General features: G+C 35.7%; 1 protein-coding gene across 3 annotated transcripts; it reads left to right on the top strand.

Moving 5' to 3' along the window:
- Nucleotides 1-148: 148 nt before the first annotated feature.
- On the top strand, nucleotides 149-22,801 carry LOC126758272 (putative leucine-rich repeat-containing protein DDB_G0290503). Of its 3 annotated transcripts, none has more exons than XM_050472485.1 (13): nucleotides 149-624; nucleotides 733-874; nucleotides 953-1,419; nucleotides 1,493-1,574; nucleotides 1,633-1,739; nucleotides 1,907-2,014; nucleotides 2,077-2,166; nucleotides 2,239-6,891; nucleotides 10,169-10,264; nucleotides 10,343-10,656; nucleotides 12,010-12,109; nucleotides 12,836-13,114; nucleotides 14,804-16,939. In XM_050472485.1, the coding sequence occupies exons 1-13, from the start codon at nucleotides 586-588 to the stop codon at nucleotides 16,475-16,477; spliced, it is 8,151 nt and encodes a 2,716-aa protein (XP_050328442.1). In that variant the 5' UTR covers nucleotides 149-585; the 3' UTR covers nucleotides 16,478-16,939. The 3 variants fall into 3 exon arrangements, with proteins under 3 accessions (XP_050328442.1, XP_050328444.1, XP_050328443.1); XM_050472487.1 differs by lacking the exon at nucleotides 14,804-16,939 and adding an exon at nucleotides 22,240-22,801 and having other exon boundaries at nucleotides 150-624; XM_050472486.1 differs by lacking the exons at nucleotides 10,169-10,264; nucleotides 10,343-10,656; nucleotides 12,010-12,109 and having other exon boundaries at nucleotides 150-624.
- The last annotated feature ends 618 nt before the right edge of the window (nucleotides 22,802-23,419 follow it).

Genomic DNA, 23,419 nt, shown 5'->3' with positions numbered 1-23,419 from the left:
TAAATTATGTGAAATATTTATAATAATTCAATGCAGCCCTGTTATTTCCACCGTACAAAAAACAAAAAAGCCGAGCGTGCGTCGTTTTGTCTCGTACCAAATGTCAAATAATTCGAAAGCAATAGTTAACGGCAGTTGCGTTTTTTCTTCAATCTTAAAATTTATGAACTTTAGATTTCTTTACGAAAAATTATCATGACAAATAGATTATGTTAATTTTGGAACTTATTATAGTTAATTCATCACCGCTAAAGGGCGTAACTATAAATAAACAAACAGAAAGCGCAGAGTGAGAACGAAACTAAACAACTGCGACATTTTGAAAAAGAAAAGACGCGGCAAAAGAACGATTAATGAATTAATTTTTTTTTTTCTAAAATATATCAACACTAGGATTTAAAAATCATCGGTTATTATATGTATATTCGTTCTACGGTTTGTCATTGCTGTTGTGCTGTGGTTTTGTGAAGAAATATATATTCAAAATTTTCTTATAATACAAATTCCAAGTGAGCCAGGTAGGCAAAAAGACGTCATAGGGAAAGATAAGGATTAAGCAAGGAGCAAAGCCAATATTTTGCTACAATGGATGTGAGAAATTGGAAAAAAGTCCTATTGCATTGGGTGAGTAGTAAAGTCAATAAAATTTTGAAATAGTAATAACTAATAGCACACAAATATTTACTGATGTTTTCACATATAAATTTTTTTTTTTAATTTGCGTTCTCGTAGGTAACTGAATGCGGATTTGTTGCCGCTAATTACTTCAGCTTGGAACAGACAGATATTGACGAATTTTATAGAAATTTTCGCTTAAATCACAATTTATTACAAAAGTCAGAATCACAAGACAACGTAATAAGTTTCTTAAAAGGTAATATTGCAAGCAAACTGAATATATGTACATATGTACTATTATTATCAATATTTTAAAAACTTTCTTATTTTTCAGACCAATATGCCGATTATACTCCCCTACTGGACGATGAAAATACTATCAGTTCAACAGAGTATATCTATGTTTATTCCCTATTTTTACATTTTTGTTGTGTAAAATGTCCAGAAACAAATTTTCATGACATCTGTAAGAGATTGTCTGTAAACAATCAACGAAATATTGCTGCCTTCTTCAATGAGTTAATTGATTGTCAGTCCATAAACCGAGAAAAGTTGCGACAAGCTATTGCTGGTACAGCTTTGCGAAGTAACAATTCGCCGGGTACAGCAAGTGACAGTCACTCTAGCAGCAATAACTCAACGGGTACCACTAATAATTATTCGTCATCATCTTTCCCCCGTCTGGACTCACCATGTCGACCGTCACGCTATGCTGCAGGCAATAGCAGTCCACGTATTGTACCGCCAACACCAAAATCTGCAATGTTGGAGGAGCGAACACGAGAGCTCTATAATTTGCGAGTAAGTATAAAGCATAAAATATTGATTTATTGGAAATAAAACAATAATAATTATCTTTAAAAATTTTAAATAGGCACAACTGGAGACAGAGAGATACGAGAAGGGGCTGCTGGAAGTGCAAATAAAACAAAATGAAGAAAAGATGAAGAAATTAAGTAAGCGCAACTGAGCTTTGTTACAATTCAAATATTTAACTCCCACTTTTTCTCGCAGATCAAGATCATAAAAAGCTGCAACAAACAATTCAAGATTTAAAAAACGATATACTCACGCAAAATACAACAGAAAGCAGTTCCCCAAAAAATAAAGATGGAGAACAGGTAATGCTACATTTAATTGTTTCAATTTCTTGTTATTTTACTCTCGGCTACTCCATAACGGCCCAGTCCAAATTTTATTATAAAATTTATATTAATGCCTTCAATTATCAAAATACAACTATTATTGTATTTTTATTTCAAAAATGGCTTTGGTAATGAATGTTTAGATGAAACGTCGTTTATGCAGAGAAGTGTCCCAAAAGGAAACCGAAATAGCAAAACTCAACGAGGTGCTGGGAAATCTAAGGGAGGAAAAGAATTTGGTTCAAGAGAAGGTAACGTAAACATTTGTTGTTCGTCATGTTGTTGTAAACTGTATGCATATTTTATATTACAGCTTCGTCATGCTGAAAAACAAATAATGGTTTGCATGAATCGTATTACAGAGCTGGACCTGAAAGTCGATGAGCTTACTACTGAACTCGAGGTAATTATACTAACTGTTTATGCATATATTGCATGTGATCTAATAAATATGTTTACACTTATTTATTAATAGCAAAAAGAGTTCACCATACAATGTTTAAGTGAAAACAAACTAGAACTGGAACAGTTTATAAATGAAACGCGTTCGACGGGGAATAATTCACGGCCTGATTATTTGGATGCTTCATTCTCCCCACCCACTGATGGAAGTTCAAGTAGTCCTGAAAATCTCGCACGCTCTGTGGTCGATGTGCAATTGCGCGAAAAGGAACACGAAAATTCTGAACTACGCGACGAATTGTGCACGCTAAGGAGCAACAACAAACGTTTGGCCGACTTAATACGAAAATTTACAACAAAACATGCGCAGGAATTCAACATAGCCACAAGAATTGGAAGAGCGGAAGAGCACAAAGAAATCACGCCAGCCGATTGTCTCAATCATTTGGTTGACTATGTCGAACAACTGGGTTCGTATTATAAAGACGAAAAGGGTCGGGTGAAAGCCTTACAAGGCGAACTACAGTCCAAGCAGCGGCGTAACGATGAACTCAATCGCAGCCTGTTAGAGTTCGAGAAGGAGGTGGGCGCACTGAAGGAACAACTAGAAAGTGTAGACAATTTAAATCTGGAGCTGGAGCAAGCGAAGAAACGTATGCAAGAAAAGATAATACGTTGCGAACAGGAGATTACCAACATTAACGAGCAGAAATACGAGTTGGTCGCCAGGCTTGACACGCTGGCCAGTGACTATGACACGCACAAGCATAAGTGTGCCGCACAGCGTCAAGAATACACGACAAAAATTAAAAATCTAGGTAGTGAAATATCAGACTATGAAAAAGTCAATGCTTCGATACGGAAGGAAAACGAAGACTTGAACGACGAGGTGGCCACGCTGCGTAAGAAGATAGAAACACTGCAACAAGGCATGCTCAACAACACCGATGAGATACGAACATTGAATGATCGCATCAAAAACTATCAAAATGAATTGGAGGCGCACGACAAAACCGAGAAAATGCTGAAGGAGAAATACGAAAAAATACTCGTGCAACATGAAGACACCAAACGTGACAGGCGTGAAACCGCCGATCACCTGGAAGCCATGCAGAATAAGATCACGGTGAAAGAATTCGAAATGGGCAAACTGGGCGTGGAAATAATCGAGGTGCGCAAGAAGAATGATGAGCTGGAGACGCGCATTGACACGCTTCTAACGGAATTCAAAACCGAAAAACATAACTACGAATTGGCCATAAATACGCGCGATGAACGCATACGTAAACTAACAGACGAGCGTAATACGGTGGAGGAAAGCTTCGGCAAGCTAAAGAAAGACAATGAGCTATTGCAGCAGGACTTCAAGGAGGCAAAGGAAGAGCTGAGCGCGGCGCTTAAGACATTCAATGCTTTGAATGTGCTATTGTGCGGCGAAAAATCCAATACCTCCGTTAATTTGGCACAAAGACTATCGGAAGTCTTAAGCAGCAACAAACGCTTGGCCGAGGAGAAACTGGAGCTCAATAAAAAATTGGAGCATATGAGCTGTAATCACAACGAAACGGTTTCGAAAATGGAAGTTGTGGAACAGCAAATGAAGAATCTCATCACAGAAAAAGAGGAAGTGGAAGCCAATTACAAAGCGCTATTGGAACAGAGTGACATGAAGCTGAAAAGTGCGGAAGATCAAATCAAAATTTACGAGGAAGACATTGGCAATTTGAAAGAGGCCTTCAAGCAGGTCACGGATGAGATGCAAAATGCGCTACAGGTGAACACCGAAGATCACACCGTGCGTTTGATGGAACTTGGTGTTGAGCACGAACGCGTTGTGAATGCGCTGCAGGTAGAGCTTACCGCCACAAAGGAAGAGTTGAGCCTTAAGGAACACAATCTGAAGACGCTCATGGAAGAGAGTAGCGTAGTCAAGAAGAAGCTGGAAGAGAGCATACAGCGCTTGGAAGAAGTACAAAACGAACACTTGCAATTTGGCAAAGCCAGTACTGAAAAGCTCAAAGCTTTGGAGGCACAAATGGATAAAGTAGTAAAGGAAAACAAAACGCTGCTGCATGAAATCGATACCTTCAAGGCTGAACACAACAAGGTCAACGGTAAAATACTCGAAGCCGACAGCGCCTTAAACGAACTGAATGCGCAGCTGCTGCAAGAGTTAGATCACAAGGGTGAATTGAGCGTGAAGCTGCAGGCAAGTGAAACGCGGTTATTTGAAACCGAGCAAAAGCTCGAGAGCATACTCACGGAGAAGGCGCACACTATAAGTGGTCTGAAAACCGCCTACGAGAGTCAAACAGCCGTGCTGAAACGCGCCGAAAATCAAGTGAGCACCTACGAAAAGGCAAACTTGAAGCAAACCCAACAAATTGCCACACTGCAGCAGAATTTGCAAAAGGTCAGCGAAGAAAAGGAGCGACTGAGCAAAGATGTCGCTTCGTTCACATCACAATTGCAGCGCGAGCAAGACGAAAAGTCGGCGCTGTTAGCTTCGTTAGAGCAAACAGCCGATCAACTCAAGTTGGCGATCTGTGAGAAGGATCAGCAAGCAAAGATATTGGAAAAAAGTTGCGATGAGCTCAATAATCAACTGCGGGATGCCAATGAACTTGTCGCTAAGCTACAAACTGATATCTCAGCCAAAGAGGCACAATTGCAGCGGCTGCAAGAAGAGCAAGAGCACGAGCGCGACAATTGGCAGACGAAGTTGTCGGAAATGATGCGCATGCTGGCCGAGCAGTCGGTGGAGCAGGAAAACAACGACAGCATATTAGAGCAAATCATCACGGTGATCGAGAATCACTGCAATTCAGCGGGCGATGCGGAGAAGACGCTAATCGATGAGTTCATAAAGGTGCCCGCCTCTGAAAAGGCCACGCAACTGGGTAAACTGCGTGGGGCGCTCAATGGGCTGCTGCATAATATCGCACAACTGCACACACAACTCGACCAGACCGAACAGAAACGACAGGGCGCTGTTGAGGTGTTGGAAAAAGCGAACGACAAGCTGAACAATCAACTGCTTAGTCGAAATGCCGAAATCACCGAGCTGCAACAGCAACTAATTGGCGAGCGTAAGCAAAGCGCCGTGGCGGAACATCTGAAAGACGAACTGCATGAATTGAAAGCTGTCAACGAAAAGTTGAGAGCGCAGTTGGTACAGCTCGAGCATGAGTACAGCGCGGTTAAAGAGCAATACCAGAACGCCACAAGTGCGCTGGAACGCTTGGAGCAGGAGAAGCAAGAAGTCAAAAACGAACTGCAACGCGCCAATGAGAATGTTACGCGCCTCATACAAGGCAGCGATGCATTGCGGCAGGAGAAAGACACGCTCGTCGAACAGCTGCAAGAGCTGCGTCTACAGCTCACACAAACCAGCGTGCAGCACAGTTCGACCGAGTCAATGGTGAAGAATATCTTACAGAATTCCACTACACTGGAGCGTAAGCTGGACGCCACCGAGAACGAATTGAAATTGCTGCGTATGCAGTTGCAAACGCTGGAGAGCAAGAAGGAAGAATTGGCTGCTGAGAATATCAAGTTGCGTGAAACACAGGAGGCTTATCAGAAACGTATTGAAAAAATGGCTGTCAAGTTGGGCGATACGCAAGCGCGTTGCTCGAAGAGTGAGCACGAAAACGAAAAGCTCAACGAGACGCTGAATACAACAAAGAGTAGCGTCGAGAAGTTGAAACGCGAAAAGAGCACGTTGGAGGCTGACAAACAAGTGCTGCAAGAGCGCGTAGCCGCCACAGAACGCAGCCAACAACAGCTAATCGCCAAGGTGCATCAACTGGAGCAAACGAAGCAGACACTCGAGACGGAGAAAAAGCAATTAGAAGCCGCTGAGGCAGATGCTAAAGCCAAAGTGACAAAACTCGAGAAAATACGTCAAATGAATGAGGAGAAAATACGAAAGTTGAACTATTCGCTTGAGACAACCGAAGCGAGCAATGTGCGTTTGAATCACGAAATCGGTGCCATCAACTCGCAACTGAACGAACTACAGAACACCATTAGTGCAGACAACACTGCCGAGAAGTTGAAGGTCGCACTTGAGGAACGCGAACAAGCGCTGGCACGTGCTAACGAATACGAAGCGCTTGCAAATAAGCTGCAAGCCGATGCCGAACAATTGCATGAGCAAAATTCCAATATCAACGATCAACTATCGAAAATCTCTCTATCACTGCAGATATCACAAGAGAAATGCGAAAAATTGTCGCAACAAATGTGCGACCTCGAGATGGACATGTGCGCGCTGAAGGAGGAAAAAGCGCAAATTGAAAACGAACACTTGAATACCTGTGCCAAGTTGAAGGCATACGAAGTGCAAAATAATAACTTGCGTTCGGAGCGCGAGGAGAAAGTCGTCGTACTCGAAGCGCAACTGGAACAAATCCGAAAGGAGTTAAGCGTCAAAGCCGAAGAGATTACAACGCTGCAGTCGGAGCGTGACAGCTTGCGCTGTGGCAATCAAGAGGACGACGAGGAGCTGGAGCAATTGCGTAAACGTTTGGCTGCTGCCGAGAAGCAAGTCGAATCGGAGCAGCAGGCCAATACCCAACTACGTGTGGACAATCAAATTTTACAAGCCAAATACCGCGATTCCAAGCAACGTCTGCAGGAGCAAACCGAAAAGGCGGAGGAACGTATTAAAGAGAATCGCCTGGAGATGGAAGTCAAGTTGGATAAAATGAAGAACAAAATGGTAAGTTGTACCGCCGCACAATACACACATTTGTACGTAGTTAGCACTCGGTGTTGTAGTCTATAAAGTTTTCTCTTTATATTTTTCGTAAACTTAGTTGAGCAAAGTCCTTGCGTACTCTAGTCATGCCCAATTGTAGGGACATCACACTGTTAACAGTCCTTAAGTGTCTTAAGCTAGTTTGTTCTATGTTTTTATGTACGTTATTCCGTCTGTTGCAAATGAAAATGGTGTTGCAAATGTTTCATGAGTTTGTGGTGGAAGCTTCTATGGCACTCTTAGAGTCACTAAATCGGTTTGCAGATTAAAATGAGTTAATATGCTTTATTTTTTTAATCTCACGAGTTCATAGAGCGAGTGGAAATAATATAAGAATATAACATATAAGGAATTTTATGCTTCTGAAATCTATAAGCGGAGATATTTTATATCCCAAACCGCCAAGGCTTACTTGAAGTAATTTAGCAAGTTTTTCTGTTGATATTTCCATGGCTTTCTACATATGTTGAATTTCTCTTTATCATGCTCCTAAATGTAGGCAACATATTTTTCTAAACATTAACATGTTCGAAAATATTAGCGACGGGACAAATTTTTTTTAACTGTAGTTGTAATGGTATTATTCGACCGGTTGCCACGCACACAAAAAGTGTTTTCGAAAACAAAAAAAAAAACGGGACTGAGCTGATTTTCATTTTTCTTAAGGCAAATTTTTCACCAGCAAAATTATTCGTCAAATGAAGGAGCAGTATTCACTTTATGTTAGGTTGTTCTGATGGAATGAAGTTTTTGTTGTTGTTGTAGAAGTGGCAAAAAACATTCCTGAAGTAATTTGGAGGAATAATGCCGGTTAACAGTCCTTGGCCGGATAAAAATCCTGGTCCGTTCCGGTTACTTAGACCCGACTGTCGTGGGAACGGACAGTTGGCCGCTTTTGGCTGATTGCTTCCTTCAAACAGTCCAATTGTTAACAGTACAAAAGTTTGGCTATAAGGAAGTACTTTATAATGGATGATTCTCTGCCAATCACACCAAATACTTACCAAAACCTTCTTCACTAACAATCCTGGCTTTGCCACCCTTTGTGCCGGCTCATTGCGATTCGACCACGAACGTTTTTGCTTGACGTTGTCGTAAGTGATCCTCTTTTCAATACCAGTAATTTTTTAATTTTGTTGCCACTCCGCAGCGATTCGCAGATGGACTTTTGGTCCATGATCCTTATTTCATATAACTCTTGTGTTACCCATACATCGCCCTTGGTTCAAAGAAGACAATATACTGCGAGAATATTAGTCCCGGTAGTTACACAATGAGTCTCCCAAAGGGCTAGGTGTGTCGTCATACATCTTCTCTACCTACCTACCCATAAATCGAGCTTCTTTTTGTATCCAGCATTATTTGAATAGTAATAACTGTTTTACTATGCAGGGTTTAGCTCTTGGGTAATGAAAATAATACTTGTATTGCGTTTGGGCTCTAGATTGTCAGTATTTTATCGAAAATTCCGACAATTGGCTTTTCTGAGCGTAGCGCATTTTTGAGATCAAAATTATCGGAATGGAATAAACTACAAACTTCTTTTTTGCCGTAAACACCGCTTACGTGGTTATAGCCGAGTTGACAACAGCGCACGTTTTCGCTGTTTAGTGTCAATTGGAGATTCCCGCTGCTTTCCGGCGGGTACTGCGTCGATTACTTTTAGAACTGGAGTGTTATCGTCCATTCGGACGACCTGACCTATCCAGCGTAGCCGCTGTTTTTTAATATATGTATATTTTTGGGTAGGTTGTTCGAATTCTTAGTCTTGTATTTGCATACTTTTAGGCGTAGGCGTTTTTGTCAAAATTCACTGATCTTATCATGAGAAAATCATAAATTAAACACTTCAATAAATAAATATGCATTTGTATATCATTTTGTTGCGCAATGGACGGAGCTGGATACATAAAAATATTCCATACTGTTAGACGTCAGATATTTGATATAAATAAAGGCCTATTTAGTCTATTAACTTCAAAACTAAGCTACAAAACAAGAGAAATGCGCCTGTATTTCACACAAAATTACTTTCATGCAACGCATAAATTCATAAATACATAACTGGGCAATTTCCCCAACATCACCATTAACACGAGCACTGCCAACGCAAAACTCTGTCATCGCAAACAATTTTCTCATATACGAATTGAACTAAACTTACCTTACTTAAAGCAACATTTTTAGCGAAATTAGCCATTGCTGACCTTGGTTTTTCTTTTTCTCCTTTTTTCATTGTTTCTTCTTTAAAACGAACTCGAAACGAACAACGCAGACGCAATGTCACAGGTTCGAAATCTATGGGACCCGGACAAAGTGGAAAAAACGATTCAACACCTGTTTCAAATATTTCGTTGTTGTATTCATGTCGCAAGTAATGCTTGCAATCACGCTCAATATCTTTATGTCGCACAATGATATGGAGCTGTCCATCAAAAGCAACTCTCCGGCGGTTTTCTAAGCGCGCCACTTACGTTACGTAACTTAATTACACCAAGGCTTGTGACATACGCGATGATTTCTCTCAGCATCGATCATGTATTAATATTGTTATAGAATTTTAGCTTGTACTTAATCTTAAACTGTATATATACGTATATATATGTATATGCGCGTCTAGATTTATCTATTTGAGTGTTTTAGTTTTGTTATTGTAAAATTTTGAATAGATATATAAATAACATTATTTTTTTAATGTTTAACAAACGAGCAGCCAGCGTGTGTTTTTGTGCATGTGTGTTTGTATATTTTTTTGCAAGTGAGGAAGTGTTGCATGCGCCGTTAGTAGATGCAGTGCACACTCTTTGTACAGCTGTGATGTCCCCACAGTTAGTTGACCGACTAATTACTCCACCATTTAGTTGTTGTTGTTATGAAAGCAGCATAATTTAATTATATATTAATAAAGAATTTTTTTAATTTTTTTTTATAATTTAAATTGCTAATAATTTTGCATATTTTCTTGCCTCGAATACACATTTGAGTTTTAGTCTAGACAAATGCATTGACTTCATGCCATACTCCCTGCAATCCTTAGTTAGTCCTTTAAAAAACAATTTTTAGAAGTTTTACAACAACAAAAGATAAATATTCTGATTTTGCGCCCTCTATTTGTTTCTCAATTTCCATTTGACCGTTTCCGGTCGCCTTTCCACATTAAATATTGAACCGCTTCGCCTCCCCGTCACCCTTCAAACCGTTCGCTTTACGTTTTGCTTGCGCAAATCTCGCTCATCAGAAAACATTATACACCGACGAAGTGACGAAAATGAAAGGCAAACAAGACCGCGAAGTCAGCAGCTTGCGTGCCGATATGGATGTACTGAAGGCACAGGTGAGTGGCGCCTCATTTACGCATACTTAAATTATAATCGTGTATATTTTCTTAATTTTTTGAACTCTATCTACACAGAATGAAAAGTACGAGGAGCACATACGCAAGCTCTCCGGTCAAATAATGAAGACGAACGATCGCATATTGGAATATCAGAAGCAAAATGCCATATTATCTACCAAACTAAATAAATTGCAAGAGACCGCTGCGGATGCACACTTCAAACGTCCCAGTTTTGCAACGAATTCATTGCCAAGATCGCTGTCGTCGGCCGCATCTAATGCGGCTACCAGCTCCAATTTGGCAATGGAGGATGAAGAAGGTGAAATTTTCAACAACACGTACCTGACCGATTTGCAAACGGGCCGCATGTCCATGTGCCGTGATGTTTGGTAAGTTTATATTTAAAAAATTTTAATTTATCTTTAAAAAATTTTAATTTATGCCTATTTAAAAAAATTTAATTTATATTCAAAAACTGCTAAACATTTTTTGTGAACTGGAAAATTTTTCGTTTTTCATTAGTTTTGTATACATTCTGAATAAATGTACTTAACGCTATTGTTTTCTATAAAACATTGCAAGAACGTCGCATAAACAAATAATATACATTGTATAGGTATATTGATAGTTTCTGAAGTGCACATTTTACAGTTACCTTTTAACAACAATTTTTCTGGTTTCTATTGTTTTTACTTCGACTCAAACCAATATATTTTATTTAATACTTTTATTTAACTTTTTTTTTTTAATTTATATATACATATACAGTACTTGTCCAATAAATTAATAAATTAATTAATTTTTTGTTGTTGTTTATTTATTTTTTTTTTAATTTTTTTTATTTTGAAAAAAAAATCTGAAAATTCTCTTTTAAATAATTTCATTAATTTAAACTTATTTTTTAAATTAAATAGCTTTAATGAAAACAATATTTTTTGTTGTTGTTTTCATTATTATTTAAATTTTTTTATTCCTTTTTAATTTTTTTTAATGTATACTATTATGTCTTATTTTTTAATTTAAAATAGTTTTTTTTTGTAATTATTTTTTTTTATTGTTTTTATTTGTTTTTAGCCAAAGATGAGTTGAAAGTAAGCACTAGCAGAACAAGCACGAAAAAATATTTTTTTTTATTTCTGTTTTATTTTTTAATTTGCTTTCACTGACTTTTCTGACACCATAAATATATATGTACATACATATGTACTATATAAAATCTTTATCCTTATACATTGTACAAACTAAATGCATATGTGTCCTAAGACACAGTTTTCATTATTTATTTGTTTTAAATAATTGTTTAAAAAAGTAAATATTTCTTTTTTTACATTTTTTTAATTTTTAAAGTTTTGACATTTTTGTAAAATTTTTCATTATTAATTCAAAATGTTTGTTTGAAAGAAAATAATAAATGTTTCCTTTTTTTCATGTTTTAAATATTTTTCTCTATTTATTCTAAATAATTGTTAAATGAAATAAATATTTCCTTTTTTACATTTTTTAAGTTTTTAAAGTTTTGACATTTTTTTTTAATATTTGTTTTTATTATTTTAATTTTTGAATTTAATTTTTTTTAATTTATTTTTTATTTTTTTCTTTTTTATATACATATGTACATATATTTTTTAAATTTAATTAAAATATATATTATCTTCCTACCAAACATTATGCGAAACCAAAATTTTTAATAAAATACAGTTATCAATTCAAAACTATCATAATGATAATTTAACTCATTTCAGCGCCGAGGAGTTGCAATATCGAAACTCTCTGCTACCGCCGCACCTGAAAAGCACCTATGCTGCACAATACGACCATGGCTTAGCCGAAGATGAGTTGAAAGTAAGCACTAGCAGAACAAGCACGAAGCCGACGACGAGTCAAGACACAAAGCCCTCAGAGGGAGAAACAACAGTGATTACATCCAAAGCAGTATCGCATCCAACAATTTCCAGAATTTTTCACTGTCATAAAACCAAAAAGTTGAAATGAAAATTTCCACGTGGACGATGCAAAATAACAAATTGCTAATAATTCAGCACAAGAAAGCCAGCAAACTAAAAAAGAGTTATACACAAAAGTGACAAAAATGCGCTTCTAACCATTTGCAAAACAAAAAAAAAATTTAAAACGAAACGAAGAAGGCAAATTTACCCTTATCTAAAATTGACTGCGCCTTAAGAAATTGTATATTTCACAAACATACATACAAATTGTAAGGGTTTTCCTTCGAGTACATGTGCACCTATGCTAAATTTCACTTATTGCCTCAATGTAAACAATTTCAAGCAATTAAATTAGTTTGTTCAAAAACTTTGTTGTCATTGTTAATGCATTTCGCACGTTTGTAATTGTGTTCTCTCTATTTGATGCATTGTCCTGTGTACGAAAAGTCGTTTTAATTAATGTTCTTAAATTGGTCACGTGTTGTTTAAATGTTTGTACTTGTCAGTGGTCTTCGTTGTATGCTGTCTGCATAGAATTCAATAATCGCAATATTGCATAAATCTTAAAAATATATCAACTTTATAGAATTATTTACTCTCTTCTTCACTCGCACTCTCCTAGGATGGCCCCAACAGCTTGGATGACAGCATGAGCGCTTTATTAAGTACAACAGGTGGTGGTGGTGCGCGCAAGAAACTCACCGGCATCACGAATTATAAGCGTCCCGGCCCGCCGACGCCGAGCAAACATGGCGGTCGGCTCTCGTTGGGCGGCAGCTCGGAGCCGCCACGCGAAATACTCAAAGAAGTGAATGATTATGGCAGCTCGGCGAAAACTCCGGTGCGTTTTGGCTTCTTCGCGTCGAAATTCAGCATGGGCAATAGCAATCCAAAGGATGAGGTGAGTTTCAATTGGCCACACTTAATGTTCATTGTTTTCTTTTCAATATTTGAGTGGAAATTTGAGTACTTATAAGTGTTAAGCTTGTTCGGTTTAGTGTTTTTTTCGAAACGTTGTTGTGTAAGTGTTAAGTTTGGTTATAATAATCATAGTTTTTTTTACAAACTGACCTTTTGCACTCTAAAAATAACTTATTCAAGAAAAAAATTTAATTTTAAAATTTTGTTTTTTTAAATATTTTAATTTTGAAATTTTTTTAATTTTTAAAATTGGAGAATTCTTAGCTAAAATATATTTTAAATCAAAATAAATTATTGTTATATTTTAACCTACAAATACATTGAGTTTCTTTTTGACATGAAGCGAGTGCGAAAGGTGTTGAAAAATTCTAAAAAAAAATCGAAATTAAAGTTTTGGTATATAGTAGGTAGTATATTTTTATTTTATCTAAAAAAAAATTATAGCTTTTCTGATATTGTATATTTAGTATTATCTGTGACATTCGTTCGTGTCTCATTCTTGATTTTTTTATTCAAGATTATTTTTTTTTATAACCAAAAATTTCTATTCATATGAACAAAGATTTGAGCTAGATTTGTTTTAAATAAAATTTCCTTTTTAATTTTATGTAGTAGTTTTCGTATGACTAATGTATGAATTTCGAAAATTTTTACATACGTCTTTGAGGTTATATTTTCGAAATACTATGTTATCCAAGGTATCATACCAAAATCGTCAAATCTGAGTAAAGATATCATTAAAAAGTCAGAATATTGAACCGAAGAACAATTTTCGAATATCTAATGTATGAATTTTTACATACGTTTTTGAGGTTATGTTTCCGAAATACTATATTATCCAAGGTATCACACTAAAATCGTCAAATCTGATAAAATATAACATTCAAAATTCAGAATATTGAACCGAAGAGCAATTTTCAAATATCTAATGTATGAATTTCGAAAATTTTTACATACGCTTTTGAGGTAATGTTTTCGAAATACTATATTATCCAAGGTATCACAACAAAATCGTCAAATCTGAGTCAAATTTTTTAAGGTTATGTTTTCGGATTACTAAATTTTATATGTAGGTATCCCATACAAAAATCGTCAAATCTGATAAAGGATGATAGTATTAAAAAGTCTGAATTTGGAACAAAAGAGCAATTTTTGCCTTTAGAAAGCCATGAATTTAAAAAATTTAAAATTTTTTATTTTTACCGTTTTGTATTAAAAAAAAACTAGACCTTTTCCAAAGTCAAATATTTTTATAAAAAATCTAAACAATATTCCTGTGTATTCCGAATTAAACTTTTAACGATCTTCGAAATATCTCATGCGACATTTTTCATTATTGCATAAGTCGCATGCGATATTTTTTATATGTATCCGTAATTTTTTCAAATTTCAAATATTAAAAATTATCCGATTTTATGCGAATCGGCTTGTTCGGTAGTAGCGTCGTTTTCACCGCTGCTCTTTCCTTTCTGTTCTTTGTGTTGTATTCGTAAGAGTTTCGTTACCGTTATTGTACTCGTAGTTGGTTGTTGCTGTTCCGTAAGTGTTTCTTGAGCGTGTTTCAAACTTTGCCATTAACCAACTTTGATTCATTCTAATTGCTTTTGTTTTCTACTTCTACAAATGAAACACACAAATTTCGCTCAACAATTATAATAACAACGTAAAGGCTAAAAAATTGTCAGCTGATCTGCTTAAGGCTGTGCAAAGGAAAAACTTCGAAGCGATGTGCTTGAAGAGTCCCGATAATATTTGCACCTCAACGCCGCGCAAAAGCAAATCGCATTTCGATCGTCGTGGTCTATTCAAACAATTCATGGCGCTATCCGGTTCGTCGATGCTTTCGCTAACCGTCGAGAAGTGTCCGCCAACAACAACGCACACCGAAGAATTGAAAGCGGTGCCGGTGCCAACACTCTCCTTGGCCGATGTGTCGGCCATCAGTCATGCGCCAGCGTCGCAAACGCATTTGAAAATGTTGGAGCAACAACGTGTCGCACGTAAACGACGTAGCTCGCTGTTACGACTACAAATCGGACGTAGGTTGAAAAATTTGCCGGCCAGCAGTCCGATTACAACGGATACACCATCCACCGGCACGCCACAAACACCGCGGAAAGTTGGCAAGAAACCGTTAAAGCCGCTAATGGAAGACTTCGATCGGCATCGCGAAGACATAATCACTCCCACCACTGGTACAACCACTTCGGCTACTACGGCAACGGTCACCACGACAACTGCCAGTTCAGGCGATGCGCTGAGACGTGGCAGCGGTTTTGGCGGTCGCCATCGTCGTCGTTCGAAGCGTGATCGCGGACCACGTTTGTCGTTGTACGCCAGTGGCGGCGGTCATCGTACACCGAGTCGCAACAAATTGCGCGAACAAATGCGCAAGAAGGCACACAAACAGCGCCGCGACAATTTCAATCGCGGGCGTGCAATACCAACTGATCAACGCCTCCAAGGCGGCCAGCAGTGCAATGAAAGTGTGCGCGAGAGTGAAGATAACAATAATAGTCACACGATACGACTGAATGCCACGATTGTGCTGTCGAAAAAATGCGAACACCCTGAAGACTATGATACACCGGAGTATACCTCGAATTATTTCAGTGAAATTATATCCGGTTCGCAGGGAGTTATTGAAGAGACCAGCGCTGAACACAGAGCAAACGTTTCGCTCAATCCTCATGAGACCAATATTTCACCGGATTATGCTTACGATACGAACCTTACGCAACTAGCATTGAATGAGCAAACCAAGAGAAATCACTCCGGCGACGAAGATAGTTTAACGGAAACTTCGAACAACGGTGATGAAAGTGAAACGAATGCTGATGATAGCGATTCGTCCAGCTTAAACACTTCGCTGCCGGTGGAACGCAGTCTCAGAAACGAGCCAGCGGATGAACCATCAACGCTTGATGAAATCGAAATATACGATGCTCGCTCGCGACATTTCGAACAACTTGCTTCGGAGACTTCATCGGCGGCACCGTTCGCTGTAACCGACTTTGCATTCGATGTTATTGCCTCGCCGATAAGACGTCGCTCCGTCAAGCATAGACATTCCGTGACATACACACTCGTGCCGAAGTGCGCCAAAGTGACGCTGGCGGCGAACTTAGAGCTCGATACGCCGCAAGTGTTGGCTATGAAAGCGCTAGGCGAAAGTGAGCAAAACGATGGCGACAAAGCGGCGCAGATTACGCTCGCGGATGTGGTGCGTTTGTGGTCAAGCATCTGGGTGCGTTTGGACCAACAACTACAGCTAACCGTCACAATCGCGGTCTTTGCGCCGATAATCGCTTTGATCTATCTGATCTTTTCGTTATATGTGTGAATATGTGGTCATAATGTAGAACTTTCGTGGTCTACTCGACGAAATTAAGAATTTTCATTTATTGAAAGGATTCGTGGTCAGGAATGTCATATTTATAAAGCATCATTGGAGCTTTATGTCCATTTAATGTGATCCTGGAATGGATTTAAATTTTGAAATCCTACAAAAACAAAAAAAATATTAATAAATTAAAAATTAATGTTGTCTAAAATTATTGTTAAGATCAAACAATTGCTTTATGTATTAAAAAAAACTATATTTTTGTTCTAATTAGTTCCGTAATATCGTCTTGCAGCATTGATTTGCTCTGCCGGGAGCGAAATTCCATGCAAATCCACCATTTTGTTGTTAATATCTATTTGATTAATGTGCATATTTAGAAATTTTCAATTTGCTTAAGGCAAAATCGCTATGTATTTCTAAAATGATGATATTGTTCAATAAATTTTGGAAAACTGGAAATTTTTGAAGTTGCTTTTGAAAAATAAAGGATAAATATTCCATATAAAAATCGACAATGCAATGTTCATGGTATATGACAGTGGCTGTTGCCATTCAATGCCCTCTTTCGGAAATCACTGACAAAAAGTAAGAGACACTTCTCTATAGCGATAATGTAAAAAACCCATTTTGCAGCAAAGAATTTTTTTTGCTTTACAAATTTCGAATATTCTCTTTCAACAATATACTTTCTCATACAAAAATAGATATACATACTATACGCGAATCGCCTTTCACATTCCGATAGTTTTACTTCGCTATTGACACAAAACGTGAGTTTTTAATTCTTTTTAGGTCAATAGTTTTCAAATATTTACTCTTTTTATTACTGTATGGAATAATACGCATTTTGAAGCGAGTAGGTGGTATACATATACTATATATATACATACATACATATGTATATGTATATAATCAACGTGACGAGCTGGGTCACATGAACATGGTCTGTTTATCTGAATGTACCCAAATTAGTCCTTCAGTTTTTGATATATTGATCTGAAACTTTGTAAACATATTTTTTTTACCCACTAAGTTTCTCTTTTGTTGTAACCGCCGATAATCGATCACTTAACTTTCTGGATACAGCTGTCATAAAAACTGAAAGATCAAAATCAGTTCTTTGTATGGAAAATTGTTTTTATTTGTTAAGATATTTTCATGAAATTTGGCTTAGACTATTATCCAGCCAACTCTACAATCTCTAAACATATTACTCAGATCAGACAACCATGACTTAGAACTGTTAAACGGACCAATTAAAATAAGATTTTCATAAAAAATATTTTTTCCTTATTAGGTATGTAACTTTAATACGACTTGAAGTTAGTTTATATTGAACAACGGGGTAAAAAAATTTTTAGGTTATGTTATCGTTTTATTGTATGATGCCGTTAAGAAAGTTATCGAAAAGAAAGTTGGTATATGTGATGCCAAATGCAATATCAAAATAATCATTACTATTTAGTATTTAGCTTGTCTTTCGGAAGTACATAATGGGCATTCGGCTATTATTATGATTTGCGGAATCAAATTTCTGGTGCTGAAAACTTCAGAATGTTGCAACCAGGTGTTTTTGATTGATACAAATTATTCAAAGAGGGTCGAGAACACTTTGACAACGAACAACATTCAGGACGGCCATCAAGATCAATAAAATAAATATTGGTGATTGAGTACTGACGATTAACAGTCAGTGATATGACTGGCATCATCGGAAGGATCAGTGAAAACCATTGAATCACTACGAGCCTTGGAGGCTATTCCAGAAATTGACTTTAACAACTGTTTCGAGAATTTTGAAAAAAAAAACGTTGTCACAAGTGTATTGTGACCAAGAGGGCTTACTTTGAGAGGACGACATAGATTCTGAGGAATAAATTAAGAATTTTAAAATTTTGAACAAAGTCTTACTATTTTCATAGTATTATAGCTTCCCCATGCTTCTATAAACCGAATACATGGATATTCATTTCTTTGGTCGACTCTTTACCGTTATTTTGGTTAACTCAAAGATTTCTTTAAAAATTTGGGCATAATATAAATTTCATGTAGAAAATATAAGTTATCAAATTTTTTAACACCCACGATATCCACAATTTCGCGTTGCTAGTTGACCCAATCGTTGTTGCATGAAGTTGACCAGGTTCAAACACTAATTTTGAAGGATATTTTTCCAAATATTATAGATGCAGTCCTTCATCCGACCAGGTTTTGGGGCATCTCTTTAATTATACGCATCTCTAGGATTGCCCAAGCATTCCAATTTGAAACTAGTCAGGGATTTGAGAAGGTCACTTCAATACACTCTTTAAAAATTTTAGAAAAAGAATTTTTTAACTTATTTTCAAGTTTTAATTCAAAATGCGGTTATCAATGAGCATTTAAAAAAATCAAGCAAATGTCTTATTAGATAAGCGATTTTCAATAAAATCAATTACGATACTTCGATAATGGAACTTTCGAAGAAATTCAAAAAATTTACTATTCTATAAAGCGAAAAAGTTGATAGCATTAAAAAAGCGCTGGTCGCGTTGATGACTTACTTTTTTTTATCTACTGTATGTTCATTTAAGGTGTTAACTGGGTTTCACAGGTATAAAAAAAAGGTATTTTTACGTTTTTTTTTTAATATAAACAATATACATACATACAAGTAAACATCATCAAAAAAATTGCTCTCGCCGTGGACAGCATAACTTAGTATTGGTTCATCTAAAATTAAAAAACCAAACATATTCCGTTAGTATATGTATGTATCAGAGACCTGCACGAGTAATTAAAAAAGTAACATGTTAGCAAGCGGCGATGCCGATGCGGCGAGTACACGCTACGTAACGGTACTTTGGCATCGTGGGCATCGGCATCGTGGGTATCGGCATCGCGGCATCGCCGATTACTAACATGTTACTCACTTAGTATTGTGCGCGAAGAAAAGAACTGGCATTTTCGCATTAGATAAGTTTTTGCATTTGTGCTATTATTTAAATCTATATAATGGAAATTTTACAACATATTAAAAGTGGTGTTTATAAAATTAGTGATGCATCGGGTTCAAGTGACATCTGGAAGTTTTACAATAAAATTGTGGATACCAAGACGGGGGAGAATGTACCCTATGTTATATGTTCACTTGTATGTTGTATGTATATATGTACTTCGTTTCATTTGCCATTGACGATACCAGATAGTAATCGTACGATGCCACGATGCCGCGATGCCGATGCGCAATGTTACCTTCGCATCGTGGTAATCGTCAGAAGTGTTACTTAGTAACGTAATCGTACGATGCCTACCTTAATCGTGCAGGTCTCTGGTATGTATATGTATATATATAAATTTCTTTTTTGAATGTAGGGAATACAAAAATTAAAATTTTAATTTTTTCTCAGACCTTGAAAAAAAACTAATTTTTTGGTCCATTTATTGGTTAAAAAAATAAGTTGTAATGAATTTAAAAAAAATCCTACGCTTATTAACCAGATAATGTTATTTTAAGGGGGTTAATTCGAGCGAAAAAAGCATATTTTCAATAATTTTTTTTTTAAATACAATCAATATTTATTTTATTTGTATAATTATAGCATAATTACATGATATTTAAAGAATATTCTGTGAACGTTTCATAGAAAAATATTAAAAAATGAGCCGGTGACAGAAAATCTTCGCAGACGTTCCAAAAAAAAATTGATTCGCGGTGAACCGCATAACTCATGACTGGATCATCTGAAATTAAAAAACCAAATTGATTTGATTAGTTAGATAAGTTTCCTCACGTACGCTGTTGAGTTTTTTGTTTTTTTTTTTTTGAATGATTTTTCAATTTTTTACAACGCCGGCTTCGAAAAAGTGAAGTGTGAGAAAAACACGTTTAAAGTTTCACAGCCGCTCATAATCAAATCGGAGGGCGGAGACTTGCAAGTGTATATCTCCGTCAATTTTGCTTTATAAATGCAATCAAAAAATACCTTACTACCCCCTTAAAGATGTGTACCCAATTCGAACTAAATCGGTTTTTTAATGTTGAAATTAACTAATCGGTCCGGTTTTTTTTTCAACAAAATAAATCCATTCATGATGAATACTAAGTGATTTTTTAATATTTATTTATTGAATGTATAATATTAAATAAATTGATGAAATTACACGTAAAAAAAGATCCTATACGATGTCCGCAATTTTGATCTAAAACCAAAATTTCAAAAAGATTACTAATCTGTAGAAAAGTCACTATCGGGCTATGGAACCTTTTTTTGGTTTTGAAATTTGACAAAATGGCGGCGGTTTTTCGTAGAAAAAAATGGGAAGATTTCAAAAAAAAGCTCCATAGTGCGTTAAAGAATGGCATGTAAAAATGTTTTCTCCAAACTGGAACTAGATATCTTCTATCTCTACCTTTGAGAGTGGAAACCGTTCTTAAAAGCACCACTCTGAGAAAAACGCGTTAAAAGATTGGAGTCGCTATGTTTATCACTCTGCTCCCTTTCTTCATTAAACGCTGTAGCGACAGTAATAATTTGAATTTCGATTTCAAATGTTTATTACAGTTTATACTATCCGATAATGCAACAAAAAATTTTATAAGAAGCTACTTTTTTGTCGGAACCGTCAATATCGGACCACAATAGTATTGCCGTGCCAAATCAAGTTCTTGTAAGGAATCTTGTATTTGTAAATAGTATTACTATATAGCAATCGAAGATAACGTTTTTTGCTTGTTTTTGGTTAGAATTCGTTTTTATTCGAAATACATACATATGTATTTCAGTTCTTTTTTGATGAATTTTTTTAATTTGGTGTTTTGCATTTTTTCTTAAATTTATTTTTATTTCTTTTTAATTTATTTTTATTTTTTTAATTCATTTTATTTTTTTTAATTTATTTTATTTTTTTTAATTTATTTTTTTTTTTGTAATTTATTTTTATTTTTTTTATTTGTTTTTATTTTTTTTTAATTTATTTTTATTTTTCAGTTATTTTTTTGTTTTTTTTTTTTGTAATGATTTTTCAATTTTTTACAACGCACGGAACTCAAAATACTGATTTTTCATTTAAAAAAATCAGAAATTTTGTTGTTTAAAAATAAGGTAAAAATAAAAAACACTCGACAGCGTTACCTCACAATTTATGTAAAGAAAGACTGTGCAAAATTTCAAAAGGATCGGTTCAGTAGATTTTGAGCTACAGAGTTCACCGGCTTCGAAAAAGTGAAGTGTGAGAAAAACACGTTTAAAGTTTCACAGCCGCTCATAATCAAATCGGAGGGCGGAGACTTGCAAGTGTATATCTCCGTCAATTTTGCTTTATAAATGCAATCAAAAAATACCTTACTACCCCCTTAAAGATGTGTACCCAATTCGAACTAAATCGGTCCACAACTTTTCGAGAAATCGTGTCCACCGACTTCAAAAACACAGTTTCGAGAAAAACGCATTTAAAACGGCGCACTTAGCCTAGCTAGCCTCGACCGCACAGGTTCCCAAGGCTGTATCTCCGAAACTATTACTCGGATCAACTTGAAAATTTAGTACAATATTCTAGAGATCTTGAATTTAAAATTTTTATTAACTAATAATTAATTTAATAATAAAAAGTCAAACCCACTTATTAACTCCTTAATAAATTAATAAGAAATAATAAAAGTGATTAAACTACATATAAAATTAAATTTAAAAATTTAAATAATCAGTTTTGTAATGGTGAAATTAATATTTGAAAAATATGTATATCATTTATTCAATTATCTACTTTATCCTTTTCAGAACTCTCCACCAAAGCGGCGTCTCAGCAACATATTCAAGCGGAAATAGAGCTGTACGCCAACAACAATGCATTTGAAGCCATAATTGAAAAACGAACGTCCATTTTATTGTTTTTAATATTTGGATATTTGCGGTATATGCTAACTTAAATTATTTTAATATTTATTCTTACTTTATTCAACAATGTATACTGTTTACATTTTTAATATTTGTGTTCACCTGTGTGTGACTTTGTTTGTGTACAGCAACAATGTAAAGCGTAATTTGCTGTTGCGATTTTAACCACAACTTTTGGATTATATGAGTAGTGGTACCAAAAGAGTGAGTGAGAGAGAGAGTGGCACAAACAATGATATCTGTATGTAAATTATTTGTGGAAATGCATTTATCAAACCGAAGAAGTATAGTAAATCAGTTGTAGCACAAATAAAAACACAAAATATTTACATATAGATTGGCAATAAATTTTCTCTCCATCTAACACATAATATAACTACAAAAACGCCAACAATTACAAACACACGCAGGAAACACTAATAGGTATATAATTGTATTATTATCAATTAATTTTTAATAATTTGTAATAATCATTTCAACGGTTGTTTTCTTTAATTACAAAAAAATCAAGAAAACAATAAAAAACTTTATTGTATTTGCATTGAAAATATATAGTTTTTATTTATAATAATAAGAATAATCAATAAATAATATTGTACAGTTGTTGAATAGCATTTGACATATTTGCGATTTAACTAAATTTATTGGAATTTTATAATTTAAAATTGTACCGAAGTATTTTTTTTTTACTAATAAGTAAAATTTTTATGACTTGTGGTGAAGCTTTATAACTGTATACATGTGTGTGCAAGCTTGTTTAACGTACGGTACCGTACTATGTATATGCGTATCGTTCATACGTCACAAACTTCATATTGAACTTGGTCCTAATTGCTTGCGCTATAGTTTAAAATCGCGTATTCATAATAAAAGCAGTTATATATGTATATTGCAACTACATATGTATTATATTTATTTATACTCTATATAATATTTGTGTGTATCTTATGAAAATGCAATGTGAAACATGTTTACAGTCGAGAGGGGCTTGTGCTGCGCGCTTCGTGTTCAAACGAGAAAAATATTTTTGTTTTTAATTAAGCAACTGCTTGATATGTTTACG

This window comes from Bactrocera neohumeralis, chromosome 5, assembly GCF_024586455.1.
Source record: "Bactrocera neohumeralis isolate Rockhampton chromosome 5, APGP_CSIRO_Bneo_wtdbg2-racon-allhic-juicebox.fasta_v2, whole genome shotgun sequence".
NCBI classification, from domain to species: Eukaryota; Metazoa; Arthropoda; class Insecta; order Diptera; family Tephritidae; genus Bactrocera; species Bactrocera neohumeralis.
Note: the sequence above shows the minus strand (reverse complement) of the source record. Positions and strands in the feature narration are given on the sequence as shown.

Bases quoted from the DNA above. Each gene is read 5' to 3' on its own strand.
- LOC126758272 (XM_050472485.1), top strand. From the start codon at position 586: ATGGATGTGAGAAATTGGAAAAAAGTCCTATTGCATTGG. The intron at 10,265-10,342 runs GTGAGTGGCGCC...CTATCTACACAG, and splicing joins TGGATGTACTGAAGGCACAG to AATGAAAAGTACGAGGAGCA. The intron at 10,657-12,009 runs GTAAGTTTATAT...AACTCATTTCAG, and splicing joins TCCATGTGCCGTGATGTTTG to CGCCGAGGAGTTGCAATATC.